General features: G+C 25.2%; 2 protein-coding genes and 1 long non-coding RNA gene across 3 annotated transcripts; 1 reads left to right on the top strand and 2 right to left on the bottom strand.

Moving 5' to 3' along the window:
- Positions 1 to 11154: 11154 nt before the first annotated feature.
- Positions 11155 to 14877, bottom strand: LOC112603765. Its single transcript, XR_003115176.1, has 3 exons — positions 14779 to 14877; positions 14198 to 14708; positions 11155 to 11357 (listed from the first exon to the last, which is right to left on the bottom strand). It is a non-coding gene; the product is annotated as an uncharacterized LOC112603765 (long non-coding RNA).
- A 2734-nt stretch (positions 14878 to 17611) lies between these two features.
- Positions 17612 to 19681, bottom strand: LOC112603764. The gene is made up of 5 exons (XM_025352499.1): positions 19601 to 19681; positions 18856 to 19021; positions 18508 to 18613; positions 18066 to 18139; positions 17612 to 17669 (listed from the first exon to the last, which is right to left on the bottom strand). The coding sequence occupies exons 2-5, from the start codon at positions 19013 to 19015 to the stop codon at positions 17635 to 17637; spliced, it is 375 nt and encodes a 124-aa protein (XP_025208284.1). The 5' UTR covers positions 19016 to 19021; positions 19601 to 19681; the 3' UTR covers positions 17612 to 17634.
- A 6165-nt stretch (positions 19682 to 25846) lies between these two features.
- Positions 25847 to 27587, top strand: LOC112603757. Its single transcript, XM_025352485.1, has 5 exons — positions 25847 to 26176; positions 26401 to 26502; positions 26579 to 26879; positions 26954 to 27015; positions 27075 to 27587. The coding sequence occupies exons 1-5, from the start codon at positions 25982 to 25984 to the stop codon at positions 27585 to 27587; spliced, it is 1173 nt and encodes a 390-aa protein (XP_025208270.1). The 5' UTR covers positions 25847 to 25981.
- The last annotated feature ends 21 nt before the right edge of the window (positions 27588 to 27608 follow it).

Here is a 27608-nt window from a genome sequence, read left to right as displayed (position 1 = left end):
ATTTCCAACTCGTATTTTTTTTTATTGTTTAATGTGTGAAAATCATAGAAATGGGTTTCAGTAGCAGCTAGCTATACACCGACAAACTGTGAGTTTTTTTTTGCAATTATTTATTATTTTTTATTTATATGGATGTTCCCCCCAAACATATAATTTATTATTATTGTATGATATAATTTTAATCTTTGGCAAACAGATCCGTTGTATTTTTTACTATTTTATATATTAAATTATTAATAACTATCATGTTAACTAGTTAATTTATAATTATTTATGTGGAAATACGATTAAAGTTAAAATAGAATTATATAAATAAATATGTACAAAAGTTTTAATGTAACAGACTCACAATCTTTAAAATATCCATAAAAGAAAAGATTACGATATTTTAATAACATGTCAACTTAAAATTTATAAAAATTATAAAAGCAGAATAATTCAATTATATTTTTATAGAATTATAAAAAATGATCTATAAATACAAATAAAAATTAAAAAAATTAAAAATCTAGTTAAAATTATTTTTTCAATAATTCAATGTCTATTTCTACATTATTTGATCTAAAATTTTGCATTTTTACAATTATATCAATGGGAAGTTTTTAAAATAACTCTTTAATCCAATAAATAAAAAGTATTTAATTATCATTAAATGATAATTTCTACACATGATCGCTCTACGTTCTTTACATTGAGCATATATATTTTTTAAATTACATTTTATAATACTTTAATTATTGAATATTATGTTTTTAGTTACTCTATAAAATGAGATGTCTTTATATATGGGCTGATCACAATGTACGTTATACATTTTTTACAAAAAATAAAAAATAATTGTATCACTTATATGATATGTTAGTATATACATAAATATAGATATTTGTTAAATATTCATATCATAAGTGAAGTTTATATCATTTAGCGCTCCAAGAAAATTTATTTAAAAGATGTGTTGTTGTGTATTACTAAATTAAAAACAACGGAGTGTGAACCTAACTTAGATTGACATTTAGAGAAATAACAGGAAAAACATAAATGACTGGTGAATAATATAATATTCCCATAAAATGTAATTTCTTGTAAAATATTTATTTACAAGGTATTTATAAAGTTCAAAAACAGTAGTTTCTTTTCCATCCTTCACAATATTAAAATTTATAAATTCTGATTTTTGCATATTAATAAAAATAATAAATTATATTTTTGTTTATTTTACCTTCAAAGAATATTAACATAAAATGGCAATCACTTTTTTTTTCAAATATCAATTCTTTAATTTATAAGAAAAATATTTTTTGTTGAGATTTTTGTGTTCAATTGTGATTAATAAACTAAATTCTATACAAAAATATCTGTATAATATAGTGAAGAAAAATATAAGATATAACACTGTTTGTAAAGGTCTATGCGATTATTGTATTATCTCATTAATTATAAAATTTGGTGGTCCTAATTGTTGAATTTGGAAAAAATTATATAGTTTTTAATAAGTAGGAAAAAAACAACCAATATTTGCTTAATATCGGCATTGTGATAGCTACTCCTTATAAACAGACAAAATACCTTAATGCATCAAAGTGAAAGAAAATTTGTTATTATCGACACAGTATAATGTGATATGTCTTCTAAGAGTTTTATCTTATATATATTAAAGAACAAAATGGTTACAATTATAATTATTTTGTATAAGATGATTTATTAGCTGTCAAGGTATAAATATATTTAATGAGTTTCTTTGGAATAAGATATTCTAAAGAGTTCATTAATATTTAACCAATCATAATCACATTGATATAGAAACTTGATATCTCTGATTGTATATCTTATTAATTTAAAATCTGTACATAAGAATGGTAGATATTTATTATTTATAGCTGTAATTAAATAATTAACAATGTTATGGGAAGATATGCTGAAGAACTCGCCATTATAAGTCTGTTTACCAAATGCAGTTCAGCAGTTGTAATAACCATTTTTGATCACTTATATAATTGAAAACTTTGAGGGATTAAAAAAGTTTCCCGATAAAAAGAAACTGATTTATATTACTTATTTTATATACTAGTCCAATTATCTTAAGTAATGTGTATTCCTAGTCACTAATAAAAATTTTATTTTTTCTTCTATACATTTGGGAATTTATATATACTATTAGAATTCCTATCTATGTTCAAAGGTTTAAGTTGAATATAGTAATTGTGATTTATAAGAATATATTTTTACAATACATGTAAAATCAAATGCGTTTTTTTGAATATAGCAATTAAAAATAGAAAATTCTATAAAATTATAGCTGATGCTATTTTACATAGCTATTTTATTTTATGAGTTACAACGATGAATTTACGTTATTTTTTATAAAAATTGTTTTTTTCAAACATGAGATATCGTTTGATCTTGGAAAATAAGATAGCATATGCCATGAACATAAAATATTTAAAAAATATGTATAAATTATAACATATTTCCAAACTTTCATAAAAAAAAATAATTTTATACAGTATTCCTATTTCTTACATTATATTATATATTGTATATATTTCATTTGTTGAATGATCTCGTATGGTACATGAGTATATTATAAATTTACAGATTTAAGTCGGATGGTTTAAGTTCGTCTTGACTAACAATATATTTATTGTGTATAGATTATCAACGTGTACGATCGTTCGCAGTGTAGTCCCATATAAGTGGGCCGGAGGATTCACACCTGTGGATGCATTATATCGTACGTGTAATATGACGAAGGTTAATTTATCAAAATGGTATAACGTACATTTAAGAAAATCTGTTAAAAATAGGGTGAATACAACCCTAAACATAATATAATGATATTATAAAATATTAAAGAAATTCCACCTCAGGGCACAGACAATATATTAGTAATAATATTATTATTTCAAAGACAAGGGACCGAATAAACACTTTTGGACACCAGAAATTATTTTCTATTTAACATTCATAATAAAAATATATTTTCTAATCCTGTTATACGGAATTGCCATCGATTTAATCGTCCCCGTCAATGTATCACCGCTTTAGTAATTGCGAACCATATTTAAAAATACCTCATATATTAGCATTTCTTTAGTCACAAACAATTCAAAGAAATTAACATAATAGGTAACATGAAAAAACAATGCGAATGAACGTGTTCAGGAATCTTGGACTAGTTGGATTTGTTACCGTCAGATTGTGATAAGTACATTATAGTATTATACAATGATGTAAGTTATATCATATATATAGGTATGTATTTGAAATTAATAATACATACCTAGTATACAATCGATCGTGCATTCGTGTCACGATGAGTTTTTATTTTATATTTTTAATAAAAAACGAAAAATGACCACAACTGATAATGTCGTTGATCGCTGTTCATATAATTCGATTGGTATTCGGACAATTGAAACTCCACGGTTTTGACTTTTGTCGATACCGGACTTATTGCAAATCGATATTTTTAGAACACAGACAACTTATAGACATCGAACGATAACGATCACGATTACGATAATCATGACTGTTCATACTTCATATACATTTTTATATCAAAATTACATACCTATACATAAAAATCATATTTTTCTGATATGTGCTTAGAGGATCAATATTTTTATTTTTATTTATTTTTATATATAGAACTGAACAAAAAGTTTTGTAGTTCTGATAAGATTGTTCAGTCGGCATGCGTTTATAACACACTTATAGACACAGTCGGACGATCAAGTTGAGTATCAAATATTATACCCATAGAGAAATTTACATTATTTCATCGATACATGAAAAATAGATTTTTCTATTATTATTTGATATTGATATTTGTAAGATTACGGTTGTTCAAATTACGCAAAACTGTACTTATCAAACACGTGCAGAGAATTAAAAATCACAATGAAATGATCAAATATGACAGTACCAAACGTACACATCAATACATAATATAAATATAAAAATATACAGACACAGAGGGTTTGTTTCAAAACCTTGCTTAGGGACCGGCGCCGATATTTATGTTAAAAACGTATTACCTGCAGATTGCAGTACTACAAAACATTACCTACCTCTGACGTGGTGAGACCACCAGTCTGGCGCCACACAAATGGCCCATCCTTTCATGCATTTTTAATTTTTTTCTCTTAGACGTTTTAAAAATACGTTAACACATACACAATACGTGAAATATACAAGTACATCACTATTCCAATATTTATTTAATTTTTAATTTTATGTTACATATTTATATAAAGTGAGTGAAATGAGTTCTTTTACCATACGAACATCTATAAATTCTGATTTTCATTTATTAATTAGAACAATAAAACTCATATTAAGAAATATTCTAAATAAACCTCATTGTTTATTTTACCTTCAAAGAATAATAACATAGCATGGCAACCACTTTTTTATCTTCAAAAAAAATATTATTCTATGAAGAAAATTCTTTATATTGAGATTGTTTTTAATTGTGCTTAAAATACTGTATTGCATACTAAAATAGTTACACAGAAACAGAGTGATGGAAGATACAATACTGTTGTAAAGATTTATGCATTTATTGCATTATTTCATTATTCAAATGGTATTTTAAGAGGAATACATAGAAGTTGTGGAGGTTAAAATTGTTTTATCTAAACTTTTCTATAAAACTAAAAAGGAACACCATTTCAGAGATTTGAAAAAAAAATTGATTATTTTTATTAGTTAATAAAAGTATTAGTATTGCTAATAAAATTTGTGATAGAAATTAAATTAATATTATATCCAAAAAAGATAGATTTAAAATATGTATATTTACCTTTGTTAAAAACGTAATTAATTAGGTATGTCCAATATATTTATTTTTGGTGGTGCTTTATTTTTTATCTTTGGTCTTGGTGTTCCGGTAGTTGTTTCTACTATTTAATTTCTGTAATTTAAAAATATTAATTCATTATTGAAAATTGAATTATTAATTTGAGTATAATCATTAAAGTTTGTTTTAACTTTATTGATATATGATTTGCAAATTTGGTCTCATAAAAAAAACTCATAATTATCCATGTGTTTTATCAGCTATTAATAAAAAGTTTCAAAATTTGTTGATAGAATTGTTAAAATAATTTAATGTATAATCATGTAAGTTTTATTCAATAGTTAATTATTGTTCCAATTGTAAATATTTAATCATAATTATTAATTACATTACATATCACTTACGTTATTGGTTCAGCTGGTTCAGGACCACAATAGTTGTTTTTTATAAATTTTCTAGTGCAATCTGCAAAACAACACTCATCGACAATCCCTCTTTTTGAAAATCGATGTCCATTTCCTAAAAACAATTAAGTAAATTATAAGTCATGATCAAAATATGTTTTGTGTTTAATAAAACCATCTACATTATATGCTACTATATAATTCATTCATTAAAATTCTTCAAATTATAATTTTTTTCAATTTTTAAAAGTTTTTTTTTTGTTAAGTCTCGTATAAAATAAAACAAAATATGTTTTATTCATAATTTTAAAAATTAGTAACTATTATTAAATTAATATTTGGATTAATAGAGGTCCTATTATCTATAAGAATAGTTTGAAATAGAGAGCGGGTTTTTTAGTGATTATATTTAAACAGTATTATATTTATATTAAATGTTAATCAAATATTATGAAGAAATTAAATTACCTCTAACTTCATTATACCTCCCTTTGCATATTACAGAAACTTCAATAGCCAATTTCTGTCCACAAAATCTTACGGGCTCCTCCATATATTTATTTGGTATGGGTGAACTTGAAATAAATTTCTCTAAAAGTTGTGTTATGATAAAAATAAAAATTGTATTTATCTTCATTTTTTCTGAAATATACAAAATATAATTATTATTTAGGTATTAAATTATAATCTTAGTATTAAAAGAAATACGTATTACTCTTTTTAATTAATGAATTTATTTGTAAACAAAAATCAAAATAATTTACATAATTAAAGAAGATAATTGATATTAAAATAACCAGACGATTGTTTTTAAATTATTCTTAATTTTAAAAATAAAATTTTTTAATATGGATTATTTTTAAATTTTCAATTAATTATAATTTAATCTATTGTTTCGTCTTAATTATAATAGACATCACATCAATTCAATTTTATGATTATTAGAAATTAAATCTCATGTTTTTGATGCATTTTGTTATTGTGTGTTTAGTAAAACATCATTAGTGTGTGTAATCGTACGATATATGTTAACACTATATTTATGATACATCTCATATTTTTATAATAACCATATAATAACAAATGCAATTTATTTAACTTTATATCAAGATGTTTTCTACTTATAATTATTAATATATGATATATTTCTTATGGGGTTGCCGGGAAATAAGTGAGATGGTGATTTATATCTTACGATTAATAAACTTCCATATAGCTAATTTAGCCTTCTATAACACATGGATTTTATCAACGTATCCTATAGAAAAGAATTCGAAGAGTGTACCCCTCCTTAACAGGGGTATCAAAAAATCAATACTTACTGAAGTATCATTTTGTTTTAAAATTTTTTAAAAAAATATAAAAAAATTATTTATTTGGAAAAATTGATTCCCTCCCCATGAACCAAAATAGTCCTTGGGATCCGTTGTAAGTGATTTTTTATGAAAAAGCATGGGTCACTTAGTGACTGTAATTGCATTTCTTTGGTGTATTATGTGATACCTTCATCCAGTGTTATTCATTTCTTCATCCAAATAATTTTGGATGGAATATGAATAACAGTGGGGGTGAGTGTTTCATAGTTTTATCAGTAGTTGTATATCTCATTTTATTTTTTTTTGTTGGTTTGATCCAAAACAATGTTTTATTTTGGAACTAAAATAATGATTAGAACGCTTTTATGATAATTATTAAATTAATTATGAACAAGTCTAAGGGAGAACTGATAACTGTGTAGAAATTTTTTATAGAAATAAATTATTTGAAGATTATAAGTTTTTAATTTTAATTTTTATATCCATCATATTATTTGTCTTATAATTTTCGGTAAATCTTATGAATAGTGTTATTCCCATTGTTATCGATCCTTCACGAATTTTCTACGTGCATCGATTATTCCATAAAGAATTATTATTATTATTATTACTATTTCTTACTTTTTGTTAAAATCTCATTCCTAAACTCCATGAATAAATCTCTTCGGCAGCTGCTAAGTAAAATTCACATTTGTAGGGTGTAACAATAGTTATATTTGAGTATAAAAATCTTTTGTCGGCTTATTTTGGTTGTGTACTATTATTTATCGAATTCTTATTTTGTTCTATTATCTTGGGTTTTGCATTGTTTGTTACTACATTGTGGGAAGGTACACTCCTTGAAATGTTATAACACAATAGGTATTCACAACCCACTATAACGACGCCATCGTAGGGTAGATATTCGTTTGTATGAAATGGAAAAATAATTTTTAAATATTTCTTTGCAAAAGCGTTTGTATTTAAATTTGAAAATAGTAGTTAAATACTGCCTTTACAAATTAATCAATATCATGTAGCTACATGATCCTAGCTTAGGTTTCTAATGTAGATATGTTAAAATATATTGATAATATGAATAATTTTGGTATTAAACGACTTCATATTGTTATTATTTCCAATAAAATGATATAAATAAAGTATGAAATTATTTTAACAATCTTAATAGTTAATCAAAATTTTTTTTTTATTATTAAAACAACTAAATTATTAAAAAAATACTTTTCAATTTTTAATTTCTAGAATTAATAAATGTAATAATTAAGTTTAATATATTATTCCTTGTTTAATGTTTTTAAGTATTTAAAAAATCAAATATGTTTTAGCTTCTGTATATAATGTATTAATATCTATTTTATTTTTTCCATCTAGTTAAATACTATGTAATTATCTGATTTAATTAATATTGACCAAGGGGTAAATTATTTAATACAACATCTAACAATGTGTGTTTTTGTTACTGTTATCAATACTTGTCTTCTTCTGATGAAAAATATTGTATAAATAATTTAAAAACAGACAACAGGTGTTTTTAGTCGAAAACTTAGTTTGGTAATAATATGATAGTTGATAATGATATGGTTATTTCATTTTCTTACGAAGTTGATTTTAAATTAATTTATTAGTTATAAGCATAAAGTATTATAAATTACATTTTTTTATAATATTTATGAAGTGGACTTAGGTACTGAAACAGATTAAATAATTCTGAGTTGGTTCTGAAACTCAATACTTATTTTCAATATAGTCTTTGTTACATTTGAACACAGCTGGACATCCAGGTTAGTAGTTGTCGGTTTTTTGAATTTTTGATTAGTCACATAAAGACACGTACCATTAATTTGATGATGCTATTTCGAAGATTTTCAGATATTTAAACACCAACTAAAACTTGTGTTTTAGGGAATGCAATGTTAAATTCCTATGCGATAATTTGTCTTTTTCTATACTTACGTCTCATCATCTCACTACCATAGATAAACGAAAAATTAGTATCTTCAATTATAAACGCTGAGTTATGGTACGATTCTCAGCAGTCAAGGTTTTGCAAAGAATAAATAATTAAAAATATTATATATAATTATATTCGTGTATATACATTCTATTAATATACGGTTATTCGCAGAAAATTAATTTATGTTGTAATGCATAAGAAAGTTAACAATTTACATATCATTATTAATATAAGTATTGTTTCATAGTAATAGGGGTAGTTTTATAAATTTTTGAAATTGGGAATGATATTAAGTACTGTTAGTCATACTTATCTTTTTATCAAATTTTAACTAATTACTTGGTGTCAAAAGAATTTTAAAGCTAACTATTTATTTATTTATTTTTAAAAAATTATAAAGGATTTAATATAACTGGACAGTATAATTTTAATTAGCTCAAATATTATCAAATTAGGTTATAGGAAAAAACTGGATAGCCAAAATTGGCTAATTCCATGGAAGAATTCGTTTTATAGAAAAATAAAAATAATCTAACTATTTAAATTGTAAGAGTTCTTTATTTTAGTTTTTATATTCAACGTTTTGTAATTTACGATTTTTGTTGAATTTTTTAAACAGTATTAGCATTTAGTGCCTTGATTGTCACCGAAATATCAAATGTTCTTCAAGAATCAATAATCCCTGTGTGAACTACCTATTGCTTTTTGTTAAACATTCCTAAACTTTATAAATAACGCGACGTTGACAATGCAGAAAAAAATCACAATTATATAATGCAAAAATGGTTTTATTGAAATGTCGAACAAGTACATGATAATTCACTGTTTGTGAAGGGCGAAAATATCACATTTTTTATAGTTAACTCATAAAGCCATAAGTATACAAAATATAAAAATATATTAACAAATATTTTTTCATGATCAACTACATGACGACAAGAAAATTATATTTTGTAATATGTTGGGAAACTAAAATTAACATCCAACGAATTTATCGTAAAAAAAAAAAAAAATAAATTCATAGTTATTGTTAAAATATTTTCAAAATAAATATGCGTGATACGATTTGTGCTGTACTAATATGTTTTCGACAATAAGTGTCTCTTTAACTATCATAAAATAACATGAAAAAATCGTACTCTTGCAAATTAAACAGAACGAATTAATGGAAAATGGTACATTTTTAACTATAAAATATTATCAGTAGTATTAATACATAATACTACAATATGTATCTGTAAATAACTGAGAAGTGGAAAAAAAAATTCCCGACAACAAGGTCAAAAATTTGGTGAGGACGGGTATGGATGCAATTAGTTAAGGAACGTCTAAACTGCTGCCTGTGTCGATCGGGTATTAAACCGATCACACATTGGAGCAATGATGTAAGAAGGCAAATTAATATTAAATTTCATTGAATATGATTACTTTCACCATTTTGGATATACACTGCCGAAGCAGGTCGCCGTACGGCTGGGCTGACGTCAACTATCGCGAGCGTCCTCACGTTCAATAGACATCGGTCCGGTTATATATATATAACAAATCGGTCCCGGTGATGACAGGGTAGAGTACAATCTGTTTTTTGCTCAAAACCGCGCTCTAACGGTAGCGTATGGTCTCCATGGGTCAACTCGTTCCGCACCACAATCCGCCTAGAATGCACTGCTATTATCGAATTTTTTTGTAACGGATCACAACCGTGAACATCATCCGTATTGTATAAAAAGGTGTATGCAAAAAAGGATTTCGGAAGCGTGTATTATCTACATTAACCTTTTGTTAAGCAAAACACAAAATATGAAAACAGTGATACAATTATATTAATATTTTCATTAGTCAAAGTCAACGGACTTGTGAGTTTTAACTTTTTTACTGTGATGGCTACCAGAAAAAAGAAGTTACAACACTGGAGGTTATCTACACTCCCATCAATAACACACACACTTTTAGTCATAAATTAATGCTTGTAATTTGTACACATGACTTGAAAAAGTATATACTTAGATGAATATTTTATTCATAGTTATTGATACTTATATATCATATACCATTATACCAAATTTAAGTATCCATTGTAAAATAACTGTAACATAATATTTAAAATATATTTTATCCTTGAAAGATTTTTGTCTTGGGAAAATAAAAACCTCCAACTCACTTACTAATAGATCAATTTTTGAATTTTAGCCTACATGTATTGTTATTATATTTTAACTCATTTTTTGTGCATGTTTAAGAAGAAATGTACAACTAATACTTTATCAATACTTCTACAACAATATAATATGAATTGAACAGATTATGTTTTTACACATTAATAATTTAAATTTCTTGTTTATTTTAATACCCATATACCACAGTAAAAGTAATTTAAATTAATTTTGTTACAATTTTTGTATTCAATAAGACAGACTATTCAATGATGAAGTGCTTTAACACTTTAGTAAGTATTTTAATAATGTAATAACAATCTGTTTTGTACAAAACATTTTTTCTATTATCAATCACCATAAACGTAAAGGCTTTCACTTTCATTTAATAACTAATGTATTGCAATGTCTACTTGTTATACAATTTAAAAAAGAATACATTTTTACAAGCTATACCTACAAAGTAAATGAAAACATAAAAATAATTTATTATTACTTAATATGATAGTAAAATATTCAGTTTAAATTTTTATATACTTGTGAGCATAGGAAAAGTAAGTTAATATTTATCAACTCATGCTAAGTTACTATAAGCATCAAAATTTAAATTGTTTTAGTATAGTAGGTACTAAGTAGTCTTTTTCAGTGTGACTTTACATTATTCACTTCTGTATAAATGATATAAATTACTATCTTCTTATTCAACATTTTTGTATGTTTTGAGTAATCCTGAAACAGACAATATATTCATAATAATTTCAGAAAAAAGTAAACAATTTACTTCTAAAAATCATCAAAAGTGATTGTAAGGCAAATATATTTACTCAATGCATTACTAAAAAGTGATAGAAAAAAAACTCTTATATATTGGAATAATTTAAAATTGTTAAAACAATAGTATACATATTTTATAACGGTTATGAATAAAATTGTAAAAATAAATTAATACAATGATATATCAGATATTATAATACTTGTTCATACAATTTTTATTATTAAATTATAATGTATCTTGATATTTTTTATTTCCATAATTTTGTTATTATTTTTTGTTTACAAAAATTATAATTACATATTTGGTATTTTGTTCAATTTATGTAAGGAATTACATTATCAGTTATCACTTTCTTTATTGTTATAATAATTATAAGAGATGATTAAAGTATATTATTTATTGGCAAACCATGTAATGAGTATTAGCCAAGTAATAATTGTTGTATAATAAATATTACATAACAATAGGTTAGGTTAGGTCTATATAGGTGTGTATGCTGGGTTACCGAGTGTGTGTCATTGTTGAGCTGTGTCTATTGCTTCAATCAATTAAAGTTTATCAGTTTAAATTTTGTTGTTACTTATTAGAATTAATACAAAATGTTATAAGCCTAGACATTGAGGAAAGTTGTAGCATCATCACTTAGTTTGCTGAATATAATTTTTTAAAATGAGAATCTTACAGTAGAGATGCTCATATGAAAACATGGAGATTTTATAGTCCAAATTCTCCAAAAATTATGTTTTGTATTTTAAATAAAATATCAAAACTCTAAGATTGATTAACATTTGAAAATTTGATTTTTTGAATATTTGGTATGAGTATGATATAAAATTATATTTTTCAATTTAAACAAAGTTCTAAATTAATTTAGTACATATAATAGAACATGTTTTCAAGTTTAAATTTTACAATGAATCTAATGGGAATAGTTAGAATGTTGTGATTCAAAACTAAAATTTGATTAACATCTGAAAATTTGAATTTTGAATATCTGCTTCTATAATGATTATGATATATGAATATTCTTTCATTTATCAAATGGATTATATTAATTTAATGTATATTATGTAAAGACATTTTTTCTTATTGGTTCTTGCCAATCTAATGGTATAAGTTTTAAATTGTTCTAAGTAAAATGAAATATTTTATTTAATATGAGTTTCCTTGTGTATTAGTTGTTGTTATTTAATTTAAAAATATTTAACTATTGTATTAAAAAAATGACTTTTATGTTAAGCAGTAAGCACCAACTAATAGTATGGTTATTTTCTAGTGGATGGTTTAATTCTCATCATAATTGCTGGATACCTAATAATACATATATGGGTTGTGCGTTTAAAAGCACATCTATTCATCTACCTATTATATAAATGATGTGCATTCACTACAATTAATTTTAAATACAGCTTATGGACATCTAAACTAAATATGAGTGTATGTACCGGTGATAGGTTAGATTAAGTGTTTTAGTTTTAACAAAATTTCAAAGTAACTCAATTGATATAATAGAATATATTTTTTAGTTAATATTATATACTGAACCTAATTGTAGTGGTTTGAACTTTGTGAAATCAAAACTTCTGTATTATTAACAATTAAAAATTAATATTTTAAATATTTGCAATGATTATGGTATTAAAATAGGTTTTTAGTTTAAAAATAATCTCAAATAAACTTATTAGTTGAAACAGAGTATGTTTTGATAAGTTTACATTCAATACTGAATTTTTTTTTTGGTTTTGATTTGAACTTATTTGTTATGATTATAACATCAAATTTGGTTTTTTAATTTATGTTAAATCTCAAATTAAATTATTATTTATAATAAAACATGTTTTTAAGTTAAATCAAAACTCATAGTTTCATAAACATTCAAAAATTTAAATTATGAATATTTGCTATTACTATGATATAAAATTAAGTTTTAAGTTAGATGTATGTAATTTTTAAATTTAATGTGTATTATGCAAATAATTTTTTTACTATAGGATTCTTTGCTAGTCTAATGGTATAAGTTTTAAATTGTTTTAAGTGAAATGGAGTATTTTATTTGATATGAGTTTCCTTGTGTACTGGTAGTTGTTTTATTTAAAAATATTAAATTATTGTATTAAAAAAATGATTTTTACTTTAAACATCAACTAGTGGTATGATTATTTCCTAGTTTTTGGGATACATCTTATTGCGTTTATCGGATACCTCTTAATACATACATGGGTTGTGTGTGTTCAAAAGTACATATATCCATCTACCTATTACTTAAATGATGTGCATTCACTACAATAAATACTAGATACAGCTTATGGACATCTAAAATTTAAACATCAGTGTGTGTACCATTGATATCTGAATTATTCTATGAGCCTGACTCCTGATCTACCAACCTTAATGCAATATGAGTTAAGTTTTTGAAAGATAATCAAATAATAATAATAAAAAAAACATTGGTGTTTTATCCAGTGATAATGTATAAATAGACCGGTGGCAATTCAGCGAAAACCGATGGAGAAAAATTCAACGATTATCTAAATTAAGCAATATAATGATTTGTGCGCTATGTAAGAAAAGTTACATAAGAAATGAGAAATGATTAAACAGCTGAGTCACACTGACACTAACTCAAAAGAATCAGCTTGTAAGACTGATAATCATAATTTTGCATGGTTACATTTTTTGAATCTGATAAATGGAAATGACACTTATGTACAAACACACACCGACATGTACAAAAATACTACTTAAAATTAACTTAATATTAGAGACTAATTGAATTCCAACTTGATGATAACACCTTGTATGATGTTGACGTTTGATAATTCCCAGGCGCGATACTGTGGCGCATCGGTGATATAAGTGGCTTTAATGACGGCACACTTGTAAACCGTCTCAGGTCCCACTATAGACACTGGTGTACAGAACATCAATATGCCTTGCATAGTATATCATGTATCGTTGCTGGATCATTCCTGAAAAAACACGCAGGCAACAGTTGCTCTTTCGACAATATATTTTTTCTAATGTGGCTGGTATTCTCATAGGACACTTACTAAACTAAGTACTAATTCAGGCGAATAATATGTTCTTTTGATTTTTTATAACTATAAATGCTTGGTAATTTATCTGATATGACTTTGAGTACCAATCATTAACAAGTCTTCTATATATCACATCACTTTTCACAAAATCCTTGTATGACCAACATATAAAAAAAGAACGTCATAAACGCCGAGTAGTGATGCCAGATGCACATAAACTCCAGTATTTATACTATAATTGAACACAGACACTTTGTTCTCGTACACCTAAAATACAATAATTAAACAATTTAACAATTTCTTATTAATATAACTGTCAAAACTTAATAATCAATACATTTTATACTTTGTATATTTAAAATGAAAGAATCATTACAACAGATATTTTGTACCATTAATAATTAATTTCACAGATTTTTAATTGTGTACTATAAATGTTAATAAAATTATATTGGAGATAAAAATTTTGTTTTATGATAATAAAAACTACATTGTTCATCCCTTGTTCTATGATTTAATCACCAAGGAAGTTTAAAACTTGGATTTATTATCAGTTTTTCATGGTCATTTGGTTAAACTTAGTAATTCACAGTGATAATAAATCAAAATCTGAATGTTGTTTTTTTATGATAATTGAGATAATTAACACTTTGTTATGTTATGGACTTTTACTTACTTATTAACTATAGTTTTTATTAATATTTTATTATGCACCAGACCAGCGAAAGCAATGTAGATAATCCACATTATTATACCAGTAGCGATAAGTTATATACATAAAGCGCAAAATTTTAGATCAGAGTGGTCAAAAATCCAAGAACTAAAATTATAGTTGACTCCAACAGAAACAGATTTTTATAAATCTAAGTGAAATACATAAATTGTTATAATGGTTATCAAATTAACAGACATTTAACTGTATGGTAAAGATATAAAGGTTTACAAAATTGTTAGCAGACAAATAAACCAATAACGACAATCTTCAAAAAGGAACCATCAAATTTGAATATTGTTATTCCTCAGACTGACAAATAACTTTCTTCATTCATACCAAAACAGAATGTTTTATTTATGGCAATAGGTTATTTATCCGACCGGCTCAAAGAAATATTTCCAGATTTAAAAATTGCCCAAGAAATTAATCTCAAAATAACTAAAACAACAGCAATTATTACATATGTAATCAGTTCATTATTTGAAGAATCTAGCTGAGCAACTGAAGAAAATTAAACTTAGTATTCTAACAGATGAATCTATAGACATTGGTACAGTGAAAACATTTTATGTAGTAGTTGGCAATATATTAGGAATCCAAAATGATTTTAAAAATAGTTTAGTTTTTAAGAATATTTTTTTACAGTACACGTAGAATCAAATGCAGTGTTTTTAAATATAACTATAAAAAATAAATAATAATTACTTAACTATGCACCAAGCTGAAAATTTAATCATATTATTAAAGAAATATTTTGTCTGGATAAATAATATATGATGTTGTTTAATTCATTGGATATGTACATTGTACACCTTCAAAATAATAAAACGTTTACCATCATAAAAGTGTAAAAAAAACCCACTTAATAAGTAGGTAACAAAAAAGATAAAACTAGTATTTGTTTAAATGTAAAATTATCTGTATTTAAAATGCATTTGATGATAGCAGCTTAATGTAAAAATGTCTTAATAATTTAAGGTCACATTGTGAGTTCTACTCTTTATAAAGGCATCTTATTTGTAAAATTTTATTTATCAGCAAAGTCCCTTACACGTTAGTTAAAAATAAAATATAATACAATTTTGGATAGGTGGTAACCTTTTATAGTAAAAGTGAATACAATAAACGTATTGCTATGCATCTATAGATTGTATGTAATCAGCAATTTTTTTGAAATAGTGTTAATAGTTATGTCATTTGTAATCATGGAAATGAAGTGGTTTAATATTTTTAAATATACTCAATGAAATTCATTCTTATTTCAATAAGTTAGAGAATGTTATTGAATATTTTGTATCGATAAATAATTTGCTATTAGATGAAACATGTAATAAGTTAATTTTTAATGTTTTAGAATAATTCTAAAACATTGGAAATTAACTGTGGTTAACAGGTTCTATATGAAATTTCAGCGCTTGTACAACAAGTTCAGCGCACTTCATATATACACATTATGTATTTTATTCATTAAAACAAATAAAACAATTATATAACCTTATTTAAATGGTATTAAATAATTTTCTTCGCCATCTGCTACCCACTAACTAAATTACCATAAGGTAATCTTTATTTATTGTTATAGCATAAATCATAGTCTATAGTAGTTATTATGCAAATATCAAAAATATCAAATAATGTTTAATATTTTAAGTTTCAATTTAAAAATACCCTTTTACTTCATCTCAGAATCGACAAAATATTTTAGAAACTAATAATCGTTCATTTCTGCAGTTAGTTTTATAATTATTCGTAATACAATTTGTATAAACCATAAACACTGTTATTAAATAATTAAAATTTTTTAAACATTATTTATTTATTTCCTTCTATTTCAATTTTCATTTATTTCCCATATGAAATTATACTGCCATCAGATATTTGAGTTTTAATGAATAAAACTTTAAGTAATTGTGTCATGGATGGGAACAAATTTGCTTTAAAATACTTACAGTACTCATACTTTACTTTTATGCAGTTATATAAATACTTGAATGTAATAAAACATCAATGAATATAATATAATATTGTGAACATTATTAAATATTTTAAGTAAATAAATAATACAGATAATTGTTATGCACATAACTAACCAATATTTTGGATTTAACTTTTTTTCCTGCTGAAGAAAATATACTTGTATACGAATATATTATTGTAGAAATCATTTTATAGTCTTTATGCAATGCTCTATAATAATATATATATATAACTTTAGTAATTTAAATTCTTACCTTAATACACATTAAACAATATTATTTCATAATAATGTATAACCAGCAGTATAAAATAATTAATTAAAAAATAACTCAATAGAAATGTTTTAATGGAATATATTATTGTATAATTAAAATTATTATATTATTGTTATTAAAAAATATAAATACATTAAATCATTGATACTACAGTTACATAATGTTAAAACAATTTAAAATATTCATTTATAATTTGGTGTAGACGATAAATAGGTATACTAGTTGGTTAATCCTTGTTGTTCGGTTCTAATACACGTCCAACTGTAAACAATGATAAAAATTATTGAAGACTTTCAACTTTGTGAAATTAGATAAAGGTCAAGGTGTATTCATTGCTAGAACTTTAATTTAAATTATTTGAAAACAAATTACATAAATAACATGAAGTTTTAAAGATTACACAACTAAAGCAGCAGCTTACATATTTCAATTTCACTAGATGGTAGTTAAATTTCAATTCATACATTCTTAGTTGTTATTTTTTAAGTTATATTTACTGATATTGATATTAACATATATCATTTAGAATAAAGGGTCGACATTTAAAATTTTTTCAAAATACGATTATTTATATTATTAAAAATTAACTACTAAGCTGTTAATATATATATTATAATAGAATGCTCCAACAATGACGGATTTTAAGTAGATACTTACGAAGTTCAAAATAATAACCAATGTAATCAACTTCCTCTATAGGACTTACTATTGGTGAATCTATTATTATCGATCTGCAATTTATAAAAAATAAATATATTAATTGCTGAAAAAAATCAAATTAATAATTTGAAAAGCATTAAACTCTTATTTGATTATTTTATAATCGTTAAGATTTTATTATTAAAAATTTTACTACTTATAAGTCTTATAAAGTTAACTCATTAACATTCGTGAGTTATTATTCTAATTATAAATTCAAATTTTCAAAAATATTTAACGATTTTTTTTTTTAAATAATTTTTTTTTAATAATTAAGGTAATTTCAAATTATATGTTAGTTTTATTAAATAATTGATTTAAGTTCCAAATTATAAATATCTAATGATAATCATTTATTATACGATCACTATAATATTAAGTTTAGTTACAAATTACTTACTCTTCGGTTTCGGGAAGACAGAAATTTGTTTTCATGTAATTTCTTGAACATGGTTTACTGCAACACACATCGACGATTCTCTTTTCTGGCCTTTGACTTTTACTAGCTGAAAATGCAGGTAAATCATAAATCACAATATATTTAGTTATTTAATAAACCTATGTAAATAATATAATACATTATAGATTGCCTTATAATCCATAAATTACGATTCTTTATTTAAAGAATTTAAATTTTTAAACTTAATACATAATATTGTTTGTGAATTTTCAAGATTCTAGTTATCCTATAGTTCATATTATCATCATAGAAATTTATAATTATATTCTATAGAGAGATTATATTCACCTGTGGTTTCGGTGTATCTACTCATGCACAGAATGTTCAGCTCATTGATTAAACGTTGACCGCAAAATTGTTCAATTTTATTCATATAATATTCGTTGTTGAATACAGATGTCCCCACAACAATTTCAACCATGAGAATAGCGATAATGTATAACTTCATTTTTATCTGAAACAAACAAAACATTATAACGTTTAATTTTTTTTAAATTTATTAATAACGAAATAAACTAATAAGATACAAAAAAAAAGTGACGTAAAATTTATCAAATTCAAAATGTCATTTTTGATATCTCTGAATCTTTTAGTCAACTAGATTAAAAAATAGACCATTTATTAATTTTGTATTAAATAATAACAAATTTTAAAGGAGGATTAAACCAAAATTTGAACCAATATCGAATAAAAGCAAATATCTAACGCAGGTCTAGATCGTGTATTGTACAAAAAATGCTTAAAACATGTTATATTAACATTTGATTTAAATGTCTACTTTTAGATTTTTTATTGAAAAATGTATTATTGAAATCTTTATTATTAAATATTAATAAATGATATGTGATCAGCTATAAATACAATCTAAATAATCCTTTTAATATTCTTAACATTTTTTTTCAAAAATGTACATTACCCCTATTGATATACCTAACTAACCCATCTAAGAATACTAGATTTATTTTTGTATAATGTTAAAAAAAACTTAACATTAAGTAATATGTTGATAATAATTAACATATATAGGTTATACTTGTGAAGAGAAGAGTTCCGTGAACGCTATTATTGATGATGTTAGTTCGGTGTATTTGATAGAAGAGCAGAAAAGTCGATGGTTGTGCTAAGACTGAAAGTGAACTAAACTGTGATCGTTTGAGGTATGGCACACCAGGTTATACATACTTCTTTGAATAATGATCGTTATAAATTGAGATGATTTAGTAGTGGGGATTGATTAGGCCAATCAGCTGACGAAAAGTCTTACAAGAAAGGAAGGTTCCTACCTACTTTCCATTTCTACTATGGGCATGCAATTCCATACATTTTAAATGTGTATTTAATGTATACTAAATTTAATGGATTTTATTCGTATACATTTTTGAATAGCTTCTCAGAGCGATTAAGTTTTCGGTTTTACACAATAAGTTATATTTATGTATTTTTGAAAACGTTTTTCGGGGTGATATAATGAATTATATACGATTCTATTGTCGGAAACGCATTATACTACGAACCTTTATATTTATTAAATAAAATATTAAGTATTGTATTCATGAAAATTTCCAACAAAAACGTTTGATGAATTCGGGATAGTGTATATTGTTCAAATAATCTTTGAATAGGATTCACTCAGAAATAAAAATGTACCCACCTAATATAATATTTTATGATTTACAGTATATACATTTCAGTATGCTATGCTCAGGTTTTAAGACAAATATCATACGAATTCAAAATCTTCGGAAATTATAATGCAATTATTATACGATTTGGAAATTAGTAGAGAATATGTAGCTGTGTATGATAAAATGTGTAGGTACCCAGCAAATAGCTTACACTTCAAAATTCAAATACTTAAATGCATTTGACTTCAACACGCTTGGTATATAAAGTTAAGTGTTATAATCAAATTATGTAACAAAATTATTATATATAATATAGTACTATCAAGGCGTACTAGGGGGGACTTGGGGGGGTTAAGTCCCCCAACATAAAGTTTAGCCCCCCCTGTCATAATTCCTAGTCCTACACTCCCGCCAATAATAGTAACATTATTAAATTTAAATTTAAAATATCGTTTTATTTTTTTTATTAATATCTTGGAAAAATATTAGTTTAAACTATATTATTGTATGTAATGATCCTGTGTAAGACGTATCATGTTGTGTAATTTTTACTACACAAATACTCCCTACTAATCATTAAATTCTTTATATCTAAAATAATACTTAATAATATGTTAATATATAAATATTTAACCTCAATACCACTTGGTTTATAATTTGTTTTATAATTAAATATTAATTTACATTCATATTACAGGTATAATCAATGAATGTAAGGTGTTTGGGGGTCATGGGGGGGCAGAGCCTCCCACTAATTTACTTATAATAAAAATTCTAGGGCTGAAACCCCCCAACTTTAAGGTCTAGTTACGCCTATGAGTACTATATCTAAATCTGGTTAACTAATATCTTTAGATTATTTAAGTTTTTTTTCCTTAATTATTTCATGAATATGTGTAAAATAAATTTTTCCATTATTGATTGATATGGCTGATAACAATATTGGTAAGACTATAGTCTTGTTTTAACTATGTTAAATTGTATGTATAAAACACTTGCAGAGTGATCATAAATCACAATGCAATGATCAGATATGACATGACGCAACAGCCAACATAAATATAATATATTTATTAGATCGTTTTACATATATATTAGTTTTAAATATACTGAAATTATTATTAAAATTACTAACTAAAGTCGTCTTCCAACAATTATAACTCAAATCTAGCATAGTTATAAACACCCATGGAATGTTCGTAACAACCGTAATTAATGATCATAGATGCAGGTATAGTCATTTTTTAAGACTAAGAAATATACACACACGGAGGGTCAGGTTCAAAATCTTGCTCATAAGTACTGGCGCCGAAAAGATAAACGATTAAATTATACGCCGGTGCCGATATTTATATTAAAAACGCATTACCTACAGTATTACAAAGCATCATGATAACCTTCGGCGCATTGAGACCGCCAGTCTGGCGCCACATAAATATGGCCCATTCATCCATACATTTATAATAATTTTCTTCTAGACGTTTTAAAGAAACATTAACATATAGGTTCACATACGAAATATCCAAGTAAATTACTAATCGGTTATTTATTTATTTATTTTATGTTTAGACTTATATGAAATTATATTTACACACACACACACATATACATGTATATATTATACTTGGAAAGTATATTATCGAGTTATTAAAACGGTATATTTAATAATAAACTATTAATTTAGTAAATACAAAGCTTTATGAATTGTTTATTTTTTCTCAATTGCTTCTAAGAGAGTATCCTATTATAATAAATAATAATTATAAATCATTATATTTTAATGATTAATTAAATCTTAACAGAAAGTGTACCATGCCAGCGAAACAAATAAGATGGGCAATAACTATTTAATGAACTTACGAAAATCGTCTTTTTTGTTGTTGTTTTATTCATGACTTCATGAGTAATAATGAACTATTGATTATTTTCTATAATAAATAAGTGGTATTAATAAATTTAAACTATATAAAAATTATTATAATTTACTTTTATTTGAAAGTATTGTAACTATAATACTATTACATTTATCATAATACAAGGCCACTAGGAACAGTCATTCGATAGCGGGACAATGTCAATATAATAAAAAGTACAAGTGAACACCTCTTAGGTGTAGCCGCGGTGCATACAAGGAAAACCAGAAATTCTTCGTATTTATCATTTGGATGTTATTAATAAAATAATCGTGGTGGATTATTGGAAAAATATATATTTTATTCTATACGATATACGTCAATATAAAATTGAATTATATGAACAGCGACATAGCCATGATTGTTTAATACATTTTTATAAATATGAAATAAAAATCCTTCACGGCGTAATAGACTGTACACTATGTATTATTGATTTTAAGTATAAATATTTTTTTATTTTTTTTTTATGGAAGTTATAAAAACATAAAACCACTACGGATCGGAATGTTTTTATTGAAATTACCTTTACATTTGTTATAGGAGTTAATCTACAAATACCATTGTAAAAAGTTTAAGATTCCTTATAAAAACAACACGTCCATTCTAATGGTTTTTTCATGTACCTACCTACCTACTGTTAGTTTCTTTGAATTGTCTGTGTCTAAATAAATACTTAAGTACATGGTAAATGTAAGTTAAAAGTACTTAAGCGGCGACATATTGACGGGGACGACTGAATCGAAAGAGATTCCGTATGACAGGAGTAAATATTATATATTTTTATCGTTATTGTTAAATAGAAAATAATTTTTGGTATTTGAATGCATTCTAACCGGTTCTCCGTCTTTGAAATAATTATTTAGGCCATGTTGAATTATCAATGTATTTTATTTTCTTCTGTAGGTACTCTATTGCGCCACCGCAAGCATAATTATATTATTCTGATATACCTACTAATATGGATCAACTGCTTATATATTTTATTATCGACTACCGGACGTATACACATACTCATATTAATTGTTATTTTCATCTTTGGTTTTTGTGAATTTTATTCTCATATAAATTGATATCTATGTTATGTGAATTATTATTATACAGTGAAACCTATCTTAATTAATAATTGTACGTATATAACGGCAATAATATTTTTGATAACAGACATCTATCCAAGTTCTAAATAAAAAAGTTCGTGAATATAATATTATAATACGCGTTATTTAAACGTACCACACAACATCGTTTCAGGTCTATTTTGAATGCTGATTATGATCGCCTATAGCCAGACATAGAGATAAAGTAAATTGCATGGATAGAATAACTATTAACACTAATAAAACGTTAAAACTATTCGGTGCTTATTAAGACTTAAGAGGACGTCGCACCCACATGTGTTGTGTCCGTTTTACACACGTATTACTTAGTAAATTTTCGTTCACTAGTTTTAATAGTGTGTTTTTAATTTTGATATTAAAGTGAATCGTTCTATTATCAAACTTATAATTATCCGTGTTTTCTTGTTGGGTGTTTACGATGTTTTAATTTTTAAGTGAGTTTGAGCATTTTTAAATATTTATATTTATCATTGTCATAACTTTCTTAAAAACTCATTATTATAAAGTCTATGAAAGAACTGATAACTTGATAGAAAATCACTCTTTATTTGAAGATTATAAGTTTTTCATATTAGTTTTTATATCCATCATATTATGTTTTTAATTTTCGGTAAATCTTATGAACAAAGTTATTTCCATTGTTCTCGATCCTTCACGAATTTTCTACGTGCATCGATTATTCCACAAAGAATTATTATTATTATTATTACTATTTCTTACTTTTTGTTAAAATCTCATTCCTAAACCCCATGAATAAATCTCTTCGGCAGCTGCTAAGTAAAATTCACATTTGTAGGGCATAACAATTGTTATATTTGAGTATAAAAAACTTTTGACGGCTTATTTTGGTTGTGTACTATTATTTATGGAATTCTTATTTTGTTCTATTACCTTGGGTTTTGCATTGTTGGTTACTACATTGTGGGAGGGTACACTCCCTGAAATGTTTTAACACAATAGGTATTCACAACCCACTATAACGACGCCATCGTAGGGTAGATATTCGTTTGTATGAAATGGAAAAATAATTTTTAAATATTTCTTTGCAAAAGCGTTTGTATTTAAATTTGAAAATAGTAGTTAAATACTGCCTTTACAAATTAATTAATATCATGTAGCTACATGATTCTAGTTTAGGTTTCTAATGCAGATATGTTAAAATATATTGATAATATTAATAAATTAGGTACTAAACGAATATTTATTATTATTATCATTGCTTCCAATAAAATAATATGATTATGAATATATATATTTAATATATTCATAGATGTTAACAATGTCAAATAGTTGCCCAAAATTTATTTTTATTAACCAAATAACTAAATTGATAAAAAATGTTTTTAATTATTCGAAATAATGAATGTAATAATTAAGTTTAACACATCATTCTTTGTTTGATATTATTGAAGTATAAAATAATATATTAAACTTGTTAACAAAAAATTGTATTTTGTAACTTGTTGGTTCTCAAGTAAATGGGGAATTGAAATCAACATAAAAAAATTCATTGTTAAATTATTTACATAATAAATATGTAAGATGTGATGTGAGCTGTACTATTGTATGTTCGATAATAAGCGTTTCCCTAACGATCATTTACTAAATACGGAAAAACCCGTATTATTGCAAATTAAACAGACCGCATCGAGGACAAATTATGCATTCTGAACGATACAATATTAGCAGTATAAATTTATTACTGTTTAGTACTAAAATCGGCAATTGAAAATAACTGGGTAATGGAAAAAAAAAAATTCCCAGACAACAAGGTCAAAAATTTGGTGAGGACGGGTATGGATGCAATTAGTCGAAGAACGTCTAAACTGCTACCTGTGTCGACCGGGTGTTAAACCGATCACACATTGGAGCAATGATGTAGGGGGTTTGTGTACAATGTACTAACTTTCTGTTAAATAGCTCGATTTTCGAATCGATATATCCACTGCCGAAGCAGGTCGCCGTACGGCTGGGCTGACGTCAACTATCGCGAGCGTCCTCACGTTCAATATACATCGGTCCGGTTATATATATATAACAAATCGGTCCCGGTGATGACAGGGTAGAGTACAATCTGTTTTTTGCTCAAAACCGCGCTCTAACGGTAGCGTATGGTCTCCATGGGTCAACTTGTTCCGCACCACAATCCGCCTAGAATGCACTGCTATTATTTAATATTTTACAGTAGCTCACAGCTGTGAACATCACTCCATGGTAGTTAGTAGTAAAAAGAATCAAAATTTCAATGAATTAATCTCAAAAAAAAAAAAAAAAAACTCATCTCAATTTTCAGCAACTTTGTAATATGCGACTTGGTTTTGGAAAATACTGTAGATTTTTTTATTATTATTTTAATGTGGGGAAAATTTATTATTGTGTTATGATTGGCATTACTGATTTCACGAAATTTGATTTTTGTGATATCTCGTCCTTATCAAAATCGGGAAAACTACCACTACCAGCTATATCCATGTACTTGTCTTATACTACATTTTAACGTTAACCATATTTCTTTTATTTATGCACCAAAACGATTAGTGAACTAAGTGATCAAATAAAAATTGTAATTGCCTATTTTATCTTCAAGCTAAATTTCTAGAAACAATAATAATTTCAGAAGTACAGAAAGTAGAAACTGGGAGACTGCTATCGCCTATCAAGTTCACAGTTCTAGATTTCAAAAGTATACGTGTGTCTTGTCATCTTGGACTGCAGTTTCTATATTTTTGAGAATAATTGAATAATTGTATTCACTGAAATGGAGTTGAACACTACGTATGATATAAATATAATTAGTCAAATTGACAAAGACCTAGGAATATTTATTGTTGTTGAAAAATTTAATAGTCATTCAACAAAATATTTTCAAAACTATTTTAAACAACTTTTAAAATTTAACGACTGTAGTGAGTGGTTTGAAAATTTTGACTATCCTATTATTGAAACGGGACAGGTTAGTAATTACTTAATACTTACTACTTATAGATATATTATTATTGTGTAATGTCTGAATAGTAAACATTTAATCACTGAAAATTTGTCCACTATTTTGTGGGGAGTAACTTTAATTGTTAAATTAAATTACAATATTATTATTTAATGTTTTAACAATATAAAAATTTAAATATTCGAACAAATTACTATTATTTAAATACACATTTTTTTTTTTATTTACAGGCAGTTATTGTTCAAGTTGATAAAAAACCATGGGCACGCGGTATTATATCCGAATTTCATAATGATAAATTATACCCTGAAATTTATTTAATCGATTCTCAGGTATTGTATATATTGTTCATTAAATAATTAAGTAATTGTTGTTAATTAATTTTGTATATTTTAAATTGATATTTAGAGACATACAGACAAAGGACACATGATTCAGTTGAGAACATGTCCATCCAAATTTTTGCAGCTTATAGTTCCAACCTACTATATTAAAGTAGATATTTGTTTAAATGATGACGATTTAAAAGCTGCAATTACAATATTGTTAAAAAAAAATCAGTATGGTGAATTGAGTTTCCGTTTTATTCCTCAATCTTTTGAAAATAATATTTATTCAGGTGTATTATCCGTGAACTTAAAAGTTAATAATTTAAATATACCATTAAAAAAGTTATTGAAAAATGTCCACACCAAAAAAATTTTTGAGGGTAATTAAATAATATTTATATTCTTATAAATTATTAATTAAACACAACATTAAAAAAATACATGCTTTGTTTAGACATTCCGCAGTACAAAAACTATCAAAATTCAATTTTCAATCCATTAAAATTAAAACATTTGGTAAGTTCAAATCTTTATTTTAATTTACGAATTATATTTAATTGTTTTCGTTTTTTTAGAAAAATATTTTCATACCAAGGGAACCAAGTAATATTGTATTTTTAGAAGATGATCAAGTGTCAAGTTCCTATATCTCAAGTGTTCTTAATGATTCAATTACAAATCTGTCATATAATTCTGCAAACGAACTTTCCTTAAACTCTAACTACTCTGAAAATATCTGCATTAGTGACGACTCTGAATTAGAAGTTCAAAAATTAGAAATTGGTTGTAATACTCCAATAACAAAACAAAACGTTTACTCTTCTAATTGTTCTTTGATGAGTAAGAGCAGCTCTTCTTTGCCATCTCTAACTTCTAATAATAATAATTATAATAATAGCTTAATGTCTGAAATAAAACAAAGTAATGATTTTATTATGAGAATTTCCGAATTGAAAGATATTGGATGTAATCAGGCTGAATTAAAAGACATTGGATGTAAGCAAGCCGAATTGAAAGATATTGGATGTGAGCAGGACGAATTGAATGACAATGGATGTAAGCAAGCTGATGTAAGCAAGCTGAATTGAAAGATATTGGATGTGAGCAGG

The sequence above is a fragment of the Melanaphis sacchari genome, unplaced genomic scaffold (genome assembly GCF_002803265.2).
Source record: "Melanaphis sacchari strain LSU unplaced genomic scaffold, SCAv2.0 Contig110_pilon_pilon, whole genome shotgun sequence".
Classification (NCBI taxonomy): domain Eukaryota; kingdom Metazoa; phylum Arthropoda; class Insecta; order Hemiptera; family Aphididae; genus Melanaphis; species Melanaphis sacchari.
This window is presented reverse-complemented; position numbering and strand designations above follow the sequence as displayed.